The sequence below is a fragment of the Benincasa hispida genome, chromosome 10 (genome assembly GCF_027475165.1).
Source record: "Benincasa hispida cultivar pf3 chromosome 10, pf3_genome.v1.1, whole genome shotgun sequence".
Lineage (NCBI taxonomy): Eukaryota > Viridiplantae > Streptophyta > Magnoliopsida > Cucurbitales > Cucurbitaceae > Benincasa > Benincasa hispida.
The window spans coordinates 54,058,761-54,071,623 of record NC_143487.1 but is presented as its reverse complement, the minus strand read 5'-3'; the positions used below and the strand labels follow the sequence as shown (position 1 = coordinate 54,071,623).

Genomic DNA, 12,863 nt, shown 5'->3' with positions numbered 1-12,863 from the left:
AAATCATATAAGAAATTTAATTTTCATAAAGATACAAAAAGAATAAACATCTCAATATATAATTCAAAAAATAAAAGCTACCAAATAATAAGTCATTTTCATTTCTTAAATTCAAACAAGTCATATTAGTTACTCCAATTTGGATTAATTCTTCATTTGGAGTCCAAGCAACAATTATTTCTTTAATGAAGAATTAATCTAAATTGGTTACTCCTTCACATCAAATAAATTATTAGTACTACAAGGAGAACTTTCTACACTATACATATTATCAAGAAATTTTCAAATATCAAATGCATAATCAAAATGTAAAATTTTGTCACATATTTGTCTATCTAATGCATAATATATGATATTTATGGCTTTAGCATTAAAAGTAAGCAGTACATTATTCAATTGCAATTTAGATAAATTATGCTCACGAATATACAAAATATTGAAATCCATAGCAAGCATAAATGTTTTTATTCTATTTTTCCATACATCATAATTTTTATTTCCATCAAAGAATGAGGTCTATCAATATAATGATCTAAAGTTGTCATAACTCTAACAATTAAGCTTTTTCAAATAAATTTTCAAAATATCAATTATATACTTTAAGTACCAAAAAAAATATTTCAAAAATAATTTCTGTAGAAGAGCTCCTTGCTCCGATACCAATTGTAGAAGTGAGAAACTCAAACAATGGGTATCAATCTAAAATAATTTAGGAAAACTTTTATCACAAACAAGAGAGCAACCGACTCTAATACCGACTCTAATACCAATTGTAGGATTGGTACGACAACTCTAGAGGGTGAACAAGATAGGGGAATTGGAGTGTATGGCGGCTTTTTAGGTTTCATTTGGAAAAATAGCAAAACCGCCCAAGAATAAGAATTATGGCAACTCATGTGACATACACATGGCTACAAATTTCGAATCCTGATTTACCCTTGACTTGTTTGGGGATGTTGTTGATGTAAGATACAGGGTAATAGACAACTGTCTTCCTAATTTTGCTCATATAGTTAATATAATCTCTATATTTTATTATTATTTTAGATTCTATTTAACTACTTTTCGAATTTATCTCACCTTAATAAAAATATCCAAATTTTAAAACCAAATTTATATTTGAAATATCCATATATTATTAAAACTTCTTTTCTAATTTTATATATATTTTATTATTAACTTAGATTATGTTTAACAACTTTTCGAATTTATCTCACTCTAATAAAATATCAGGTAATTCCAAAATAGAAAATGAGGCCCTCCTAATTTTGTAACATAATATCTATATTTTATTATATTTTAGATTCTATTTAACCACTTCTCGAATTTATCTCACTTTAATAAAATATCCAAATTTTCTACCAACTTTTTTTATCCATATATTTTATTCAAATCTCTATATTGTTTTTCATAATTGTATACATACATTTTTTGAATTGGCTGTATATTTCTCACATTTTTAATAAATTAGTGGTATATGCTATTTTTTATATTACTTTAACGTTTTGGGAAAAGAAATATCACTTCCTAAAAAATAAGTTGGATTGTTGCTCATACATTGCCATAACTGTTTTTGCTATAACTTTATAATTAAGATTTGATTTAAAATAAATCAATCTCTTCCTCATTTTTCTCTTTTTTGAAATTTAAATTTATCTTTAATATAAAAATTAGATTTTGAGAACTACTTCACGATAAATCAATCTCTTCCTTATTTTTCTCCCCTAATTGATTCAAATTAGTTTTTGGTTTAACCACCTTTCGAAAATATTCAGAATTGATCAATATTTAATTTGTTTATCACCGTTTGGATTTTAATTTATAATACATCTTTAAATTTTATATTATTTTATTCATTTTTATTATTCTAAATTCAGATTATTTTTTAATTTTAATTAGGATTTTCTGGAATAGTTTATACATGTTATCATCTAATAAACTGTATATTTCATTTAAATTTGATCATTTTTTTTGTATTTTTAATTACCTTTTATTCATTATCATCTTATTATATTATTATATCATTAATTTATCTTTTTGACAAACAAATACGTATTCACTCTTGCAATCTTGCTATTTTTTCTATGCCTTTCCAACGAATTAGACTTTTTCATAGGTTTTGTAATTGTAAATAAATGAACTCTGTTCCTGTTTTTTCTCCCCATTGTTTTTTCTCTCCAATTTATATTTGAATTTATTTTTTATTATCAAATTTGATTTTATCCAACTAACTTTTGATTTGTTTAGATGTTTGTTAAAAACTCAATTTTATCTAAATATTTTTTATTATTTTATACATATTGTTATCAAATTAATTTGATTTTTTTCTTTATATTTTCGATGTTTTCAATTTTTCATATACAAACATGTAAAAATGACTCGTTGAACCTAAAAATACATATAAATAGGGAATTGTCGATGTGTATATATATTTTTTTCAGTTTATTATTAATATTAATATTATTAATATTATTATTATTATTATTATTATTATTATTATTATTATTATTATTATTTTATTAACATTATCATTATTATTGTTTATTAAAAGAAGATAACAAAAAACCCTAAATCTCATCTTATTCACTTAGCCGCCCTCAAATCAACTTTGTTCTTTCTCATATTGGAGGAAGTCCATTGCTGTATACATTATAAGTTTCTAATCACAATGACCCACATCAACGGCTCGTCATCTTCCCTTGCATAAAGGACCATATTGGGTGATTTTTAACTTTGTTTTTGAAATTGTTAGATATGTATTTGTGGTTCGAGAATGTCTAGGTAGAGTGTATTTGTGGTATTATTTTTCAAGCCGTCTACATTTTTTTTTTTACTTAATTTTGTTGTTTTAGGGTAGTTTTGTCATTTACTAATTAGTATTTTTTATTATATAAATTCGTTTTGCTATTTTTATAATTTTGAAATTTTTTTGTCATTTTTCCAAATGAAACTTTAAAATTTGTTGTTTCTCCCTTTAATCAAACTATTTAAAACTTTGTACTAATATGAGTCCAACTAAATAAATTAATAAACTTTTTGCTAACAAGTAATTTAAACAATAGATTTATACAAATAATTTCACTTCAAAATAAACAAGAAATTAACCATCACACTTTAAAGCATAATTTTTAAATCTAATAAAATGATTGGTAAAGGATATATAAATTTAAGAACTACCAATCAAAATAAACATATATGAACAATTAAATTTAAGAACAAAAATTGCAAATAATTTCGAGCAATAAAATTTAAGAACAAATTAATTGCAAAATTAAATAGTTAAGGATAGAGAAATTGACACAAAAAATTTTATAGTGATTTAGCACAACTGGCTTACATTACTTCACCTTCATTTTACTCAACACATGTTTAGAAGATAGGATTTAAATCTTAGGGATCAAAATAAACACTTTTTAAAAGTTTGGGGACTAAAACGGCTGCATTTGAAAGTTTAGAGACGAATATATGATTTAAACCTTAAAATATATAGTTAATTAATTTTAATTGATAAGAGTTTATGAGGATGTCGAATCAAAATATTTATATACTATACCAAAATTTCACTAATAGTAGTCTATTATAGATAGACAGTAAAATTTTACCGAGAGATTTTACCATTTAAAATAATTTTTGAATATATAATATACCATCCTAAATTCCTAATAACATTTTCACTCTTATTTCAAAGCATCTAGAAAATATTAATCCAAAGGGGCCCAAATTTCAAGGCAAATGTGGCGAGAAGCGATAAGAAATCCCCAAATTCCAAGGCGTGGGTTCTTAAAAAGTGTATTTCATTCGTTGTATTACACCAAGAACAGCCAACAGTTCCGTACAATATAGGCCAAAATTAGGAGCCACAAAAATTTGTGTGATTCATAAACAAAACTTGGCTGATATATGGATTTGCATATCATCTTTTTGTATGAGCTGAGCTGTTCATTTTTGGCTTATATCTTTCTCATTTCTTGCAATCCATCTCCATGTGCATTTTATTTCTTTATATAAACAAGTCACTTTTTTTGGTTTCTTTTTGTTTGCTTAAACATTTTGGTTTTTTTTTTTTAATTCCGTGTCTATAGTTTTATGGCTTTCTTTTTTTCTTTTTTCTTTTTTAATTTCTTAATTGTAAAATCGAAACTTGTCAGTTTGATTTTTTTTTCTTTTTGCCTTTCATCTACTTTAGGCCACGTTTATCCCATTAGAAACATAATAAATCGATGGTAATATAAAAGGTGAGTCTCATTTAAATACTTTTGATTTTGTTACTTTGTGTTATGCATCTATACTGATACTTGAGACCTACTTCCAAATCTGTAACAAATTGATTATTGACTGGAATGATCGGACTGAATGGGTATCGAATCCTTCTAATCCAAATTAAATACTATTCCGTGCCTACACAAACTTAGTAGAATAGTGAAGTATAAGTCAAACTACTGGGAGCCACACAAATTTTCCAATTAAAGTGCTTATAGTACAATAACCAATGGGGGGTTTGTTGATTAGAGTTGTTTGCAACAAAAAGTAAATTTGCATGAAAATTAACTGAGAGTAAGAGAGAGATATGTGAAATTAATTATGTAACTTGGGTTTGATGTGATGTTTTTTCATTTAGTTTAATTGATCATCAAACTCTAGATCAAACATCTTGCTTTAGACTAACCAAGTGGATTAGAATCCTAATCAGCCGTTCTAATTACCTAATTGCCAATATGAGAAGATGAATAAACTCTAAATACATTAACTAATCGCATTAAGCTTTAGGGAATAAACTAGGATGAACGAATCAATTTACAATCGCCTAATTAATTCATTCAATACGATTTTACATCAAGGTTGATTAAAGCATTACCTATTAGTGGTCGACTTCACAAGAAGCAAGTTAATCTAACCCTTTGCTTTTCTATGATTTATTACCTTAATCAAGAATAAATTTAAGTATGGAATTCCACAATTAACCATTGTTTGTCAATTAAATACATGAAAATGTCATTCATAATCAGAGAATTCATAGTAAAATCCATTAACTACATTGTTTAAACAATCTACAATGAAGAACAAGTCTCACAAATAACTTAAAGAGAGAAAAACAATCAAACTCAAGCTAGAAATGTTACCTCTAGCTTATAATCATCATGGAAATACAAGAAATTAAGCTTGATGATGTCCCAAATGAGTAAAATGAAGTTTTTGTGGTACAGGGGAGAAGAAGACATAGTGGAAATGAAAAAATGGCATGATAATATGAGCAAACTGATGTAATTTTTATTTAAACATTAAATTGCCGCTGTGGCGCTAGGGTGCAGTGTCGCGACGTCAAGGGACAAAGAGTCCCCCTTGTCAAATGCGTGACACCTTCTTCGTCAACGTCGCAATGCTCTCTCAAATTCTCAAATTTTGATCTCTCCGCAAAATGTGGTGAGCATTGCGCTACTGCTCGATGCTCCCTCAAAGGTATTTTCGTAATTTTGGTCCCTCTTTCCCCTGGATACATTTGAGCTTCGTTTTGGTTCATTCTAGTACAATTTTTTTCTCTAATGCTTCGTTCTACTTCTTAGATATCCAAGATCTGTAAAATCATAAAATAAACACATTAAAATAAGGAACGTGCCCGAATTAAGTAGAGGGAGATAGTTCATTTTCAGTGCTATCACGAAGCGTGCTCAATCCAAGTTCGTTTGAAAATTATGTTGTATTATTACAATAATGTTACAGCTACTATTGTTGTTACTATTCCAAAGGAAAAATTATAAATTTTGACATATTCATTGTTAATGTTACTGTAACCGTAATCGTTTAACCTTTAGAGGTAAAGGTAACAATCACAATAACTGCAAATGTGACAAAATTTGTAATTCTAAGTAAACGTAATTAAAAGCAATCTAATTACATTTGCAATCCATCAATGGAATTCCATTACGATTACACCAATTTTCATTACGATTTGGCAAACGTGATCCTAATTTAATGTATGCCTAAACAAACCTTTCTTTCGCCCATAATAGGGTTGGAATTTAATATATACCTTGCTCGAGTGCAACCAAAATTTCACATTATCTAGGTAAAGGGAAGGAAAAGATCTATGATATACAAGTCAGGACAACTATCTCAAATGTTATGAGACCTTTTAGGTGAAACAAAAAATAAAACCATGAGAGTTATACCCAAAATGGATAAGAACAAGTAGTATTAGAATCATACCCCTTACATTTAATCATGTCAATGTGCCTCAATGACATAATCATTGTGATCTATGATTGAGCTAGTCGATAGGGAATAGACTCCAGTAAAGAGGAGTTAACTTTGGTGGTCATTTGTTCAAGGGCATAATTGCTGAAGTGTAACCAAAGTCCCACATTTAGGACAGTTATCTCTAAGAGTTTGGGATCTTTTAGGTGAAACGAAAAACAAAACCATGAAGGTTAAAGCCAAAATGGACAATATCATACAATTATGGAAATATTTAGATGGTCATTATCCCTAAGATCTACATGATAATTGGTATATTTATCTACTTTTGACACATGGAAAATGAGTTTCCTTCTTACAAAACACCTAATAAAAAAGAGACATGCTCATGTGTTGTACGATGCTAAAAAGTTGGGAGTATTTAGTTGTGGAAATTGTTTCTTTAATTAACCTTAACCTTAGTTTGCAATTAATTCGCAAGTAGGGGATAACTAGTTTAACAGTGTCATGATCTTATATGTTGAATGGGAAGGATTTTGACTTGAACTCTACTCTCAATTACTCTCAATTTACTTAAAGGAGTGTTTGGCCTTTAAGTTGGATTGGATTGGGTGGGTAAAAAAATCCACCTATTGTTTGATTCACTAATTATTAAAGAGATTTATTATTTTGTTATTCGCATTAACTCATATTTCTCACATCAGTATTCGTATCAACTCTCCTAATTACTCTCCTCCTATAATAATTACCAATTCAACTCTGCACGTTAAACGTTCTTGGAGAGAATATCAAATAAGGTGTATTTTGTATGTATGATTAGTAGCTTTATTTGAGACAGATTCAAACTGGATATAGAATGCAATAAATGATAGATGTAGATGACTTTTCACCATACAAATAGCTTAATGGTTAAGACAAGAACATTTTAAAAGGAAAATGGGTAGGAATATAGATCAATTTTTATTTTATACTTACAATGTGTTGGACTGCGTGCATATAATGTGCCAATAAAAGTACGGAAGTAAGGCATAGTCAAACCCAAAATAAGAGCAATGGTTGTTGAAAAGTAAGTTTAATATAGAAAATTTTGCTGTTTTCTCACTTAATATTCACATGCCCTTATGCCGAAGTTGTCAATCAAGACGAAAAAATGATTTAAGTATTAAGGTGGTTTATGGTCACAGAGTTGAAATCCGAACAACTAGAGTTATGAACTCCCTTTCTTATTTGATCCATGAGTTTATGGTCTCGTAGCTTTACAAATAAAAAAATCAAGTTTATATATTTTTAAACTCCTTACACACCAACATGGACTAAAGTAAGTTTAGCTCAATAATTATCATAACCTTCTTTCTTAGAGGTGGAAGATTCGATTTCTCATCTTCAGAATTATTGTACTCAAAAAGAAAGGAAAAAAAAAAAAAAAAACTCCTTACCCACGGTGGACTCCACAACTTTACAACTCCACCCCATACCTAAAACATCCTCTAAGGAGTTAAATTTGTTACTTATAAAACATTAACCTTTTTCTATATTGAAGTCTATGATCTGCTTCAAAATGTACATGCAATTTCAAATTTATTCTCTTATTATTTATTGGATATTTATAGTAAAAGAAAGTGAAAACCATTGAAACATGAAAAAAAAAATTAATTATGTAGATTAAATTCATGGTTAGAGACTTTTGGATTGAAACTTAAAATTAGATGATGCTTCATGTACATGTTTAATGGGATTGTAGCTGGCCCTTTTTCAAGGGTCCAAATGAAAAATGGTCTTTTACTGATGTTAGCCACATGTGAAAACAACCCATTTGACCTCAAAAGCGCGCAAGGGTCTTCCTTTCGCTCTAATTTCTCACTTTCGATTCTCGCTTCTTCCTCTAGTTCATCATCAGACACAACTACAATTTTTTTCTTTGATTTTTTCTTTTGTTTGGATTCTTTTTCCTGCTTCTCGCTCCTTCCTCTAGTTCTTCATCAGACACAACTGTAATTTTTCTTCAATTTTTCCTTTGTTCAGATTCTTCCTCTCGCTTCTCACTATCAATTTTTGCTCATTCTTCTAGTTCCTCAACTACAATTTTTTTCTTCGATTTTTACCTTTGTTCGGATTCTTCTTCTCGTTTCTTGCTCTCGCTGTTTGCTTCTTCTTATAGTTCTCACCAGACACAATTGTAATTTTTTTTCTTTGTGAAAAGAAGATGAAGCGGAAGAAGAAGAATGCAAAAGAGAAAAAGAAGATAAACACAGAAAAAAAACGCAATTTTTTTCCCAAATCGAGCACCTGCAAAACAAAGAAGGAAGAAATGTATCTATGGTTAAAGTGGTAATTTCTCATGGTTCTGACATAAGCAAATGGCCAAAATTCATTTGTTTTTAAATTTGGGGTTAATTTTCATTTGGGCTCCAAAAGGGACCCTCTATGCAATTCTTCAAAATTTAACAATATATTAAATTTGAATATGTAGTTTCTTCAATTTGAATGAGTTTTGGTCAAGTAATAACATACTTCATTTGTTGCATCCCTTACAACTTGAAGAGTTATTTTCTTTCTTTCTTTTTTGTATCTTGAGTTGAGTTGATAGCAAATATTCAAAAATTCTACAAGATTTGAGTAGTTCGAGGTTCTCATGTAGAGAGCAAATAATTGTCTTCAAGATAGAGCACTTATCAAAAGCGTGTCTTCGACTATCTATTATTTTCTCCGCAATATCTTAAGGTTCTTAGTTATTTTAATTTACAAGCCTTATTATATTATTTGAACTACTTTTGGATTTGAACATTATTATTGTATATAGTGTGTGTATTGTATCCAATTGAGATGTAGTTAGTTTGCTAGTACATTCAGTTTTATATATATATATATATATATATATATATATATATATCATTTATCCCGATGTTATTCTTATTATTTTTGACAATACGTGAATTAGAGGAATCAAATCTCTTACTTAAAGTTCATAGTACAAGTTTTATGTCAATTACAATAAGCTCATTTTAACATTAATGTAACTTGAAATTTAACTATGTAGAGGTCACAATTTAAATTATACTCTCATTTTTATCATGAATGGTAATTATATCTCCTAAAAAAGGGTAATTTTGGAATAAAAAGAACACGTAGAGATATGTGCAAAATTATGCATATAAAAACAAAGGTAATTGAACATTTAAGGCATGTGTGATTCTAATTGGTCCAAATTAAGATACGGACAAATGGAGAAAGCAAGAGGGAGCTTTAAAAATATTTAAATTAAATTAATGTAAATAATATAGGTCATCAATTAAAATAGTAAAATTTATTTTCACCTCTGATTTCATTTAGCGGTTTAAAATTTAAAATAAATAATAATTATAAAAAAAGATATTTTATATTTACCATTCAAACAAAAAGAAAAATAATGATTTAAAAAAATAAGAAAGAAAATGAATATAAATTCGAGACGCCTCCCTGTGATTAACTAGAAAGAAACTTTTTCCCTAATTTTTCTTGAAAAGTTTCCTGTTTGCGATTCGATAATCAAACAAACCGCTGATCTCATCGGAGATTCTGCTTCCTCTCTCTTCTTCCTCCGGCTGCTGCATCATCACGATCTTAAGCCAAAAGTGAGAGAGAGATGGTTGCCGAAGCCAATCAGACGATTCCGAGGACCTTGATCTTCACCTACGGCACTCTGAAACGCGGATTCTGGAACCACACGCTGTTACAGGACCTGATGCGGACCGGAGACGCTTCTTTCATCGGAATTTACCGGACGATGGAGCCGTTTCCGCTCGTATGCGGACCGTATCAAGTGCCGTTTCTGATAAACTCGCCTGGTTCTGGTCACCGAGTTGAAGGTGAGGTTTATGCGGTGACGAACAGAGGATTAGGCCGAACGGATGAACTGGAAGGCTTGAGCCGCGGCCACTACGTCCGGCTGCCGATTGACGTGGAGGCGACGGACGGCGGAGGTGTGGTGGCGGCGGAGGCGTATTATGCGCATCCGAGTTACGCGATGGAGCTGTGGAAGAAGAAGGAAAGCGGCGGCGGAGTGATAAGTTCGTATTCGGAGAAAGAGGCGAAAGGCTATGTGAAGCGTAAAGATAGGCCTCAACATCTATCGTTCCTTGATCATATTCGTTTGTTTCTTTCATCTTCTTCATCTGATTAGAGATTTTTCTTTCTTCTTCTTCAAAATGGGGGGAATTGTTTTGCCCTAATGTGTGATGAAATCTTGTGTGTATTGTTGATTGGGATTTCGTTAACTGCAGAATGTGATCGTAATTAGATTCTCTCTTCTTCTTTTTAATGAGATTATGATTGTAAGCTTCACAAGGGATTTGGCAAATTCGAGGTGTTCTTCGGTCAGTTGGGAGGAGTATGTTTGGTTGTTTGGCTACCGAGAAAATTGAACGGGGAAATTGGAAAGGGGAGACCCAACAAAACGTACCCCTAATTCTCTCTTCAATCATAAATATCTATCCTTTTTTGTAGGCTGATTTTTAATTTTCCCCCATAAATTTAGGTTTAAGAATAAATAAATCGTTAGTTTACACGGTCGAGTTGGGGGTATTTTTGGAATTTTCTAGAATTCAGTTTTTTTTTCAAAAAAAAAATGTTTAAATATTATTTTAATCACTATATTTTTTATTTGTTTGATTGAGTTGGGCCTAGTCGAGTTCGGAGTTAGTTAAATTTCTTAAAGAAAAGAATATTTGAATACTATTATAGTTGCTATACTTTTAGTTTTAGTTCATTTTTTTCCTATATTTTCAAAAGGTTCTTTTTTTAATCTCTAAAATTTGGTTCATATATCTTTAGATGATTATTTTGGTCCTTATACTTTTAAGTAACCATTTTGATCTTTTATTTTCATTTTTACTTCATTTTAAAGACATCAAAATGGTCGCTTTTAAAATTAAAGGACCAAAATGAATCAAAGGTGAAAGTATAAAGACCAAAATAGATATTTTGAAAGTATAGGGACCAAAATGAATCAAAATTGAAAATATAAGGACCAAAATGAATATTTTAAAAATCTATGGATCAAAATGAATCAAAGTTGAAAGTATAAGGAACAAAATAATATTCAAACAAAACATTAATCGAAAAAGGAATTAAATGGTTTCAACCATCAATTACAAATTTAAGATATAGATGAACTCCTTTCTAAACTTACTTTTCCTAACCTCTTTGCCTTGTTTTTATCTCAATGGTAATGGTGATGAGAATGATATTGTTTTCTATATTAATGAGGATGAACAATAATATTCTATATTAATGAGGATGAACAATAATATCATAACCAGAAATCCATTGTCTTCAATTGGAATGAACATTTGATGATTACTAAAATTTTGTTTTCTTATATATTTCTGATTTAGAATGCCCTTATTATTTTTATTTCCTTATTCAATTTTTAGTTTTTATTTATTTAGACAAATTTGTACACTTGAACAAAAACTAATACCAAATTTTAGAAAGAAAATGGAGGATTTAAAAAAAATAGATAGTAATTATCCTCAATTTCACTAATAGAATCCATTATAGATTTTTTTTAATTTTTTAGGAGAGAGCGCGTCCCATTGCCGTTGCTTATTCTCATCTTGTTCAGAACATCGATAGTCGATACCATTAGGGTGTTTAAAAAAATCGAGTAACCTAACCCAACCCAGTTGGTTTGGGTTGGTTAAAAAAAAATTGGTTTGGTTTGGGTTTTTTTAATGAATCTGAATAGGTCGATTCGGTTCTCGGGTTCGTAGGAAAACTGTTCGGTACGAATCGACCCAAAGACTAGACGATCGCTTAACAAGTCCAAACGATCGTTTATAAAATACTATACGATCGCTTAAATTATCTACACGATCGCTGAGCTCGACTAAACGATCGTTTAGCTCTACTACACGAACGTGAGTAACAAAATGTTATATGATCGCCTACCCAATGCTATATGATCGCCTACCAAATGCTACACGATCGTTGAGTTCGGCTACACGATCGCTGAGTAACAAAATGTTATATGATCGCCTACCCAATGTTATACGATTACCTACCAAATGCTACACGATCGCTGAGCTCGGCTATACGATCGCTTAGCTCTACTACACGATCGCTGAGTAACAAAATGCTATACGATCGCCTACCCAGTGTTATACAATCGCCTACCAAATGTTATACGATTACTGAGCTCGACTACACGATCGCTTAGCTCTGCTACACGATCGCTTAGCTCTACTACACAATCGCAGAGTAACACTAGACGATTTCCTATGAAGACCCAGCGATCACTTACCTAGAACTACCAAATGTTCTATGATTCGCATACTAAATTGGAGGCCTCACAAATATCTAAAATATTCTGTCAATCTCCCCTTTTTTTAAGGGAACCGATGGAACCAAACCAACCCAACCCATTTTTTTGGGTTGGTTTGGTTCGGGTTCATAATTGAATAAGGGTTAGTTTGGGTTAGAAAAATACACAAACCGAAGCATAGGGTTAGTCCTAAAATATCCCTAAACCCAACCCGACCCGACCCATGAACACCCCTAGATACCATCATTTGCTTTTTCAAATGTCATTATCCTTGTGTTAATTTTCATTAATCTTTTCTAATTGTTTGAAAAATTTATATGAATGATCTATAATCTGGGCTAAAATGGCAAATAGCCCGATTTTTTTGAAA

At 30.2% G+C, this 12,863-nt stretch overlaps 1 protein-coding gene across 1 annotated transcript; it reads left to right on the top strand.

Annotated features, from left to right (window-relative positions):
* The first annotated feature begins 9,487 nt into the window (after window positions 1-9,487).
* LOC120088473 (putative gamma-glutamylcyclotransferase At3g02910) lies at window positions 9,488-10,472 on the top strand. The gene has a single exon (XM_039045808.2). The coding sequence runs from the start codon at window positions 9,815-9,817 to the stop codon at window positions 10,349-10,351; it is 537 nt and encodes a 178-aa protein (XP_038901736.1). The 5' UTR covers window positions 9,488-9,814; the 3' UTR covers window positions 10,352-10,472.
* Window positions 10,473-12,863: the final 2,391 nt, after the last annotated feature.